At 35.2% G+C, this 7,852-nt stretch overlaps 1 protein-coding gene across 4 annotated transcripts; it reads left to right on the top strand.

Annotated features, from left to right (window-relative positions):
* The first annotated feature begins 202 nt into the window (after positions 1-202).
* Positions 203-4,212, top strand: LOC104121409 (bZIP transcription factor 46-like). 4 transcript variants are annotated; one of them, XM_009633403.4, is made up of 5 exons: positions 203-343; positions 1,670-2,750; positions 3,321-3,392; positions 3,486-3,592; positions 3,852-4,212. In XM_009633403.4, exons 2-5 carry the CDS (start codon positions 1,698-1,700, stop codon positions 3,865-3,867), a joined length of 1,248 nt encoding a protein of 415 aa, XP_009631698.1. In that variant the 5' UTR covers positions 203-343; positions 1,670-1,697; the 3' UTR covers positions 3,868-4,212. The 4 variants fall into 4 exon arrangements, with proteins under 4 accessions (XP_009631698.1, XP_009631699.1, XP_070052956.1 ...); XM_009633404.4 differs by having other exon boundaries at positions 3,486-3,515; XM_070196855.1 differs by having other exon boundaries at positions 232-343; positions 1,420-2,750; positions 3,486-3,515.
* Positions 4,213-7,852: the final 3,640 nt, after the last annotated feature.

Here is a 7,852-nt window from a genome sequence, read left to right on the forward strand (position 1 = left end):
TTACAATTCCACCATTAATGAGAAACTTTTATAACCATACAATTACTCTGAATCTCTTTATGACTTGTTTAGGATCATAAATTTCAAAAATTTTTATTTTTTTATCCGTTTTTATTCAAATAGGTTCACATAAATTGAAAAAAAAAAAAAATACAAATTAAGTCTAGTTTTAATTGAAAAAATGAGTCGTAGTTGAAAAACAATGAAAAATGTACTAACACTGGCTATAAGAACTAAGAAGTAGCACAAAAATTAGACACTTGTCCTTAACGAGGCGAAGAAATAGGAAACAACAACACGCTTGCTCTTCCGTTCTTTCCAAATTTCTACCTGCCAAAAAGGGGTAAAAATCTCTCTTCTCCCTTTTTTTGCCTGTTTTTTCTTGTCTTGATTTTTCACATTTTCTTTTGTCCTGTCCTACTAGAACTGGCAAAGAAAAATTATTTACTTTTTTCTTGATTTGTTGTGATTTCATTTGTTTTTTCTTTTCTTTTCTGGATATTTGTTGAAATGAAATGGTTCCAAATAAAGTCAAATGGATACAGAGGATTCATATAGACGATCCTGACTAGCTTGAAAGTGTAGTTGATTGATTGATTAATTGATTCCTTGAAACTTTTTGAACTTGAAATGAGCTGCGAGAAGTATAATAGATCTAATTTTTCGTTTCATACGTTTTTTTGGCTATGGAGTATGTTTCATGCATAGCGGACACTAGATGTATGAGTTTGCCGCTGAAGTTGATGCTTTCATGAAGTTTTAATCTAGGCTTGTGGGTGTGAAGTTTTGGATCCAAATGTATTACTGTCAAATATTTATGTTGAATGAACTTATGAACTTGAAATGAGCGTTGAAGAAGGTTAATAGATTGATGTTATTCTTTTGTTTATGGAATATGCTTAAAGTAGTTGGTCCTCGATGAATGAGTTTGACATTGGAGTTGATTCTTGAATGAAGTTTTTATCTAAGCTTGTGGGTGTTTTATTTTGATTTTGAATGAAATTTTGGACTTGAAATGAGTTTGAAGGAGGTTAATTATGGTCATACAGTGGTGGAGCTAGAAGTTCAAAACAATTTAAGATTGTCATACCTGGGATTTGAACCTGTATCCTTTCACAAGATTCAAGATTTTATATATGTAAAAAAAAAATTATTTTACCCTATTTTATGTAATATTACTTTTTGACGAAGGTGAAAATCCCCTTTCTTGTATGTGGCTTGGCCAGTGTAGTCATATGAATGAGTTTGTTACTGAAGTTGATACTTGAATGCACTTTTTATCTTGACTTGTCAGTGTTAAGCATTTTCTATCCAAATGTATAAAAGAGGTCCTGGGTTGATTGAGGTCAAGCCATGATTTATAAACTAGCTGTAATGAAGTAAGATCTTAAAGGTTGCATCTTTCTTTACTGTCCTTAGGTCACCATGTTCAAGTTGACGATGAAGACTATGTGTTTCAGCTTGGCCTAATCATCAATGTTATAGCAATTTTTTTAGGATATGTGAATGATTTGTATTGTTTCGAGGCGGTATGCAATATTTGTTTACTGGTGAACATTCTGATATATCTTCTTGGACTTCACCAAAATATAAAAAATGAATCCCATGGTCAGCTTCTACCGGATCTACTGTTATTGCTAAGAGTCTTACGACTGAACTTTTTGACCAGATTTTACTCTCCTTTGCCTTCTCATACAATGGGTTCTTACCTGAACTTCAAGAACTTTGCTGACACATCACAGCCAGAGAGCAGTGGTGGGAAGCCAATGAATAATGATAATTTTTCGTTGGCTCGACAATCTTCCATATACTCGTTTACCTTTGATGAGCTCCAAAGTACATGTGGACTTGGGAAAGATTTTGGGTCGATGAATATGGACGACCTATTGAAGAACATTTGGACAGCTGAAGAGTCTCAAGCCTTGTCATCTTCTGTTGCTGGTGGAAATGTAAGTGTGCCAGTGGGAAATTTGCAGAGACAGGGTTCTTTGACATTGCCTAGGACAATAAGTCAGAAAACTGTTGATGAAGTATGGAAAGACTTTCAGAAAGAGAGTGTTAATGCCAATGATGGAAGTGCCCCTGGAGCATCAAACTTTGGGCAGAGGCAATCTACCTTGGGAGAAATGACGTTAGAAGAGTTTTTGGTTAGAGCAGGGGCAGTGCGAGAAGATATGCAACCAACTCGATACTCAAAGGATGTTACATTCACTAGTGGTTTCACTCAACCAAGCAGTAACAACAGTAGCTTGACCATAGCATTTCAACAAGCAACTCAAAACCCTCAACAGTTGAGTAATCAAATTGCAGGGAATAACATATTCAATGTGGTTACTACCACATCTTCACAGCAAAAGCCTCAGCAGGCACAGCCCCTTTTCCCCAAACAAACAACTGTCGCATTTGCTTCGCCGATGCAACTAGGGAACACTGCTCAACTGGCTAGCCCAGGGACAAGGGCTCCCATTGTCGGAATGTCTAATCCGTCTGTAAATACTACTATTATTCAAGGCAGTATCATGCAAGGTGGTGTTATGGACATGGCAGGATTGCATAATGGGGTCACATCCGTAAAAGGAGGATCCCCTGGAAATCTTGATCCTCCATCTCTTTCACCTTCACCTTATGCATGCGGTGAAGGTGGAAGAGGAAGGAGATCATGCACCTCTTTCGAAAAAGTCGTTGAGAGAAGGCGTAAGAGGATGATAAAGAACAGGGAGTCTGCAGCAAGATCAAGGGATCGAAAGCAGGTAATTCATAGTTTGAACTTATCTTTATTAGTTACTTCTTTTGTTTCTGATTCTTAACGCCCGTGACTTTTTCTGGTTTCCCTTGTTTAAAAATCTGACTCTCTGGTTAACAATGTTGTATAGTTACACATTCAATTGAGAGACACAGAAATGAAATAGTTGGCAGCATTTCCTCACACCTCCTGCTCAGTGTCTTCTCTCATTACAGTAGACCTTGCAATGCATGCTAAATATATCTCAATCAACAATTTTCCCTTTAGATACTTCATTTCGATCTTTAATCAAGGAAAAATAATAAGAGAAAGAAATTGACAGGAGGATCCATTGATATTACCTTATAAAGCAGTGTCATTAAGTAATTTCCTGGGAGACTTTTGGAGAAGTGTACATGCTCTTAGCTTTAGCTTTAAGCTTAAATCTTGATCACAATTGGGGGGAGATTTGAGAGAGCGTGAGGAAGATTTTAACATGCTGGGATGCTCCAGGTTTGAATGAATATCAAATATAGATAGTAAGTTATGAAATGTCGATACCATTAATGGATTTCCTCATTTGTCTGTGATGTGTCAGGCATATACTTTAGAGTTGGAAGCTGAAGTGGCAAAGCTTAAAGAAATTAAGCAAGAGTTGCAGAAGAAACAGGTATGAGAACTACGGGGTGAGAATTACTGGATTACTTCAATGCCCTTGATAAATCTTATGATCGTAACCATGGCTTTTGAATGTCTCATGCAGGCTGAATTTATCGAGAAGCAGAAGAATCAGGTATGGATGACATCTTTCCTGTTGCAAATATCTTGTATGAATAGCGATTACAACAATCATGGACTAGATGCAGGGATGTAAGTTTAAACAATTTAAGCAATAGTGCAAAGTACTTAACTTGCTGATTGCAAAATGATTAAAGCTTCAAATGGTTGTTCCATCAATTATACAAGCGAATGGAGTAAACTGATATACAACTTTTCTAGAAATGTCATCAGCTGTGAAGACGTGACAACAAAGGAGACCAAATGCATGTGATTAGTTACACTAAGTTGTTTGACTGTCAGATCAAATGACCCGTCATTGTTAAATATTCTTTTTTTGGTCCAATTGCAGTTATTGGAAAAGATGAATATGCCATGGGAAAATAAATTAATATGCTTGAGAAGGACAGTGACAGGACCTTGGTAGTCGAATATGGAAGTAGAACAAATTCCAGAGTAGAAGCTTGGACAATTGGTAGACAGGAGGATGAAGCAACATGCCGGCTTCTGGCTCAACTCAGTTGACTCCTGAGAGTATGAGCCTGCCCCTCTACCCTCCTCCCAACTTATGAACTGAAATATGTTTTGATTCAAATCTATTTTGTCAAATGGTAGATAACTGTACGTATAGTATAGTACAGGTTCCATGTACTGTTCATATTATGTAAACAATACTCTTGCATAAAGTATCCTCTTGTGCTCTTTGTTTGCAACCATAGGAGTTATCGGTGCAAGTAGGATGAATCTGTGAACGACAACAAACTCGTCTAGTTCTGCTTTAGAATATCACATAAACCAAATATCTGGAAGTAACTGTAAAAGCAACAAACTATTTACAAACCACTGGATGTTCTCTTACTCTTTCGGAAATTTTTGATATAGATTTGTCCATGTTTGTTGGTATCTTGGGGCACCAAGTCTTAAAGAGGATCTTTCTGACTTACAACATGTTTCCATTTGAGAACTTGGAAAATTCTTATGCTACAATTTCTATAATCCAAAGGTATACCCTACCTCGATACACAAAAGTACAGTAACAAGAAACCATAAACCGCACCAAACCGATAATCCCAGTCAAATCGGAAAAAAAATGTGGTTTGGTGTTGGAAAAAAGAACCCGACCATAATTGGTTTGGCTTGGTGTTGAAAAAAAAAATCCGACCATAATTGGTTTGGTTTGATTTTAACTAAAAAAGGTCAAACCGAAACCAAAGCAATCCGACATTACATTTATACAATTTTTAAATTTTTTTTATACATACTAATATTTATTGTAATATAATTTATAAATATTTGTTAAACTTGTTCACAGTTTTATCTTTAAACGTATTATTTAAAGTTTTGATTTAACATTCTTGAATGGTCCAATAAATATTTTAGCCCAAAAAGGTAGTAAGTCAAATAAAGTTCAAATTACTAATGCTAATAAAGAAAATTCAATTCAACATTAGGAATAACAATAGTATTGGATATCTATTTTTTAGTTTTGCATTGGTTTATAATGAAAATGCATAACCTAATTTATCTTTTTCTTTAGTGCTTGGTTGTGTAATTAATAGTACTTATTAGTTATACTTATTTTAGCATGACCTATATAGTATTTTTAGATTATGTTAATTTTTATTATGGCGTATTAATTAGTAATATTTTCTTTATGCGATTTTATTATCTTTGTTATTGAATATTTTGGTACAATGCTATGACTCATCTCATATTATTTTATTATTTTCTTAAAAAATATATTTTATAGTTGTATCTTACTAGGACTAAAGAAATATTTGGAGCACAAGTTACATATTTTGAGCCATGAAGACTTTACCGGAAAAAATTCGAAAACTCACAAAAAATCGAGATTGAAAAACCCGACTTTGTTGGTTTGGTTAATAGATTTAAAAACCCGATACCATTGATTTAGTAATTGAAAATCCGAACCAACCTAACTTATGTACACCTTAACAGTAACGTTTCTCTTAGTGTTAGAAAATGACAAAAATAAACAGTTCTAAATTACAACTTCAAGTCTTCATCTTGATTCTGTTTCTGAATTGCTCATAAACAAAGATGATGACATTTCTGCAATCTCTCGGTGCAGGAAATAGAGTCCACCCATAAGAGGTGCTTTTAGGGTCCACTAGAGCAAAACTCAGTAATTTTTAATTATTGTAACCCTAGCTACTTAGTATACTGGAAACAAATAGACGCTCTTTTCTCTGTTCAATTAAACTAGGGTTTAAACTATGATTTAGGGAGTTCATCCAATACACTATGACAATCACCACCGACCGATAATTTCAGCCACAGTTCATCCGTCTTCCGCTGCGAAGAACAAGTAAATTCTCGTTTTACGATTTACGCGCTAATCTAATGTGTTTAGTTTATCGCGCTTTTCATTGGTAATAGAGCAATAAACTAGTTTTCTGGTCCAAAAACGTATATAGAATAGTTCTAAATTTATTTGTGAATCTAGAACATCGTGTACAACTGTGCAATTCAGACTGTTAATTTGTTTAGCATATCTATTTTACCAATTGAAATTAGTTTTTAGATATGATAAACAAGAAAAAAATAACATTTACGTCGACCTTTTTATGTGAATCAACTATGTATTTTTTTCTCTGCGTTCTGTGTGCAATTAAGATTTTAAATCAATATTTAATCTGGCATTTTTGAATATCAGTTCTTGTTTTTGAAACTGATCAGAAAATGGTTGAAACTGATCTGAAAAAATCTATTGCCGCCGACTGCCGCTAAGGCCACTGTCAAAAGGATAATGGTTGTTCTTGAAGCCATCTCGACAGCGAAACAGCCATACAAACAAAAAAAGGGGAGGGAGGGGAGAAGAAACATGGCTTCTCCAATTTTAAAGACTGCCAAGAAGAAAGGGAAGAAAAGAAAAGTTTTTTTCTAAACAAAAAAGAAAAGAAAAAAGGGATTGGAGCATGGTGCTCCATAGCTATGGCAGAGAGAGGAGTAGAAGATGAAATAAAAAAAGTTTCTTCTCTTCATCCACAAGTATGGCTGGCGACGTCAAGACTAAGAAAGAGAAGAAAAGAAACTAGGGTTTCTTTTATTAAATGGGTATATTTTCTGAATTGTTTTTAAAAAAAGGGAATGAAAATTTCAGAAGAAAAAGTCTTCTGAAAAATGTTGGTGTCGGCGGCTAACATGTGTAGAGGAAGATGCTCTTCCAAAACCTTACACTATAACAATTATAAAATAGCAAAAAATGGTGTACTTGTTTAAATGAGCTTCAGAATTTATTAGGCTTCAAAAGCAATTTGCCCAATTTCTTTATCGCCCGGCAGAATTGAAATGATGGGTTGAAGGCCCACTTTAAAATACCATGTCATGATCTTCGGCTTCAGATGCCTGGGCCTTTTAATTTGCAGATTATTGAAGTTGGGCTAAAGACCCAGTTTTAAAGATTGATTTGTCATTTTATTTGGGCTCATGGCCTTTCTTTTTATTGAGCATAAAAAGGTATTTATTTATTTATAACAACAATTAGAATACAGGTTCTAGCGCACTACAGTCATTATAAGTGCCTCGATGGGCTATAGTTATGCCTCTTAGGGCATTGTCATTTCCTAAGGCAGCAAACTTAAGACACAAACTTTTCAAAATGTTTCTTACACAAACAAAACCTTCCTGATCTTTGTGATAAGCATCTACCACAGATTCAGGAGGTGAGACAAAAGTACATAATTTATTATAGTTGGACTGCATAAGAGCTTCCTTAGCCAAAATATGTGCAACACTATTTACTTCCCGAAAGTTATGCTTCACCACGATCTCCCCCATTTGCATTGCCTGCTTCATTAACCACCTTTCATAGATTAAGTCACTGTAAGTTGGATAGTCATCATGAAGGAAGCGTATGATTTCTGTTGCGTCTGTTTCCACTTCGATTGGGACTATTTTTTGGCAGACTATAATTTGGAGTGCTTGCTGCAGTGCTTGTAGTTCTAGGAGTGCTTGCTGCAGTGCTTGTAGTTCTACTTGTATTGGCGCTGCTGCATGCGTTTTCTTGTGGCATGCGACAACCCATTGGCCCTTGTTGTCGCGGATAGCTCCGCCTACTCCTCCTAATATTTCTTTTTAAAGTATGTGTTGTAGGATTAGTTGCTAAGTGCTTATATTATATGACTTGGTCAATAATTCTTTTTATGTTGATTCGATTGCTAGTATTGTTTTGGTTTCTATTATTCCAAATGGTCTACATAGTGAATGGGAATACTTCTTCCCACGTGACATATTTGTTGGTTATGGTAATGTTGGCATTTTTGAGTTTTTCAACCCAATGTGATGTTGATGTTTGTGGAGTTATTTTCCAACCCATGGACTCCCAAAAGG

The sequence above is a fragment of the Nicotiana tomentosiformis genome, chromosome 3 (genome assembly GCF_000390325.3).
Source record: "Nicotiana tomentosiformis chromosome 3, ASM39032v3, whole genome shotgun sequence".
Lineage (NCBI taxonomy): Eukaryota > Viridiplantae > Streptophyta > Magnoliopsida > Solanales > Solanaceae > Nicotiana > Nicotiana tomentosiformis.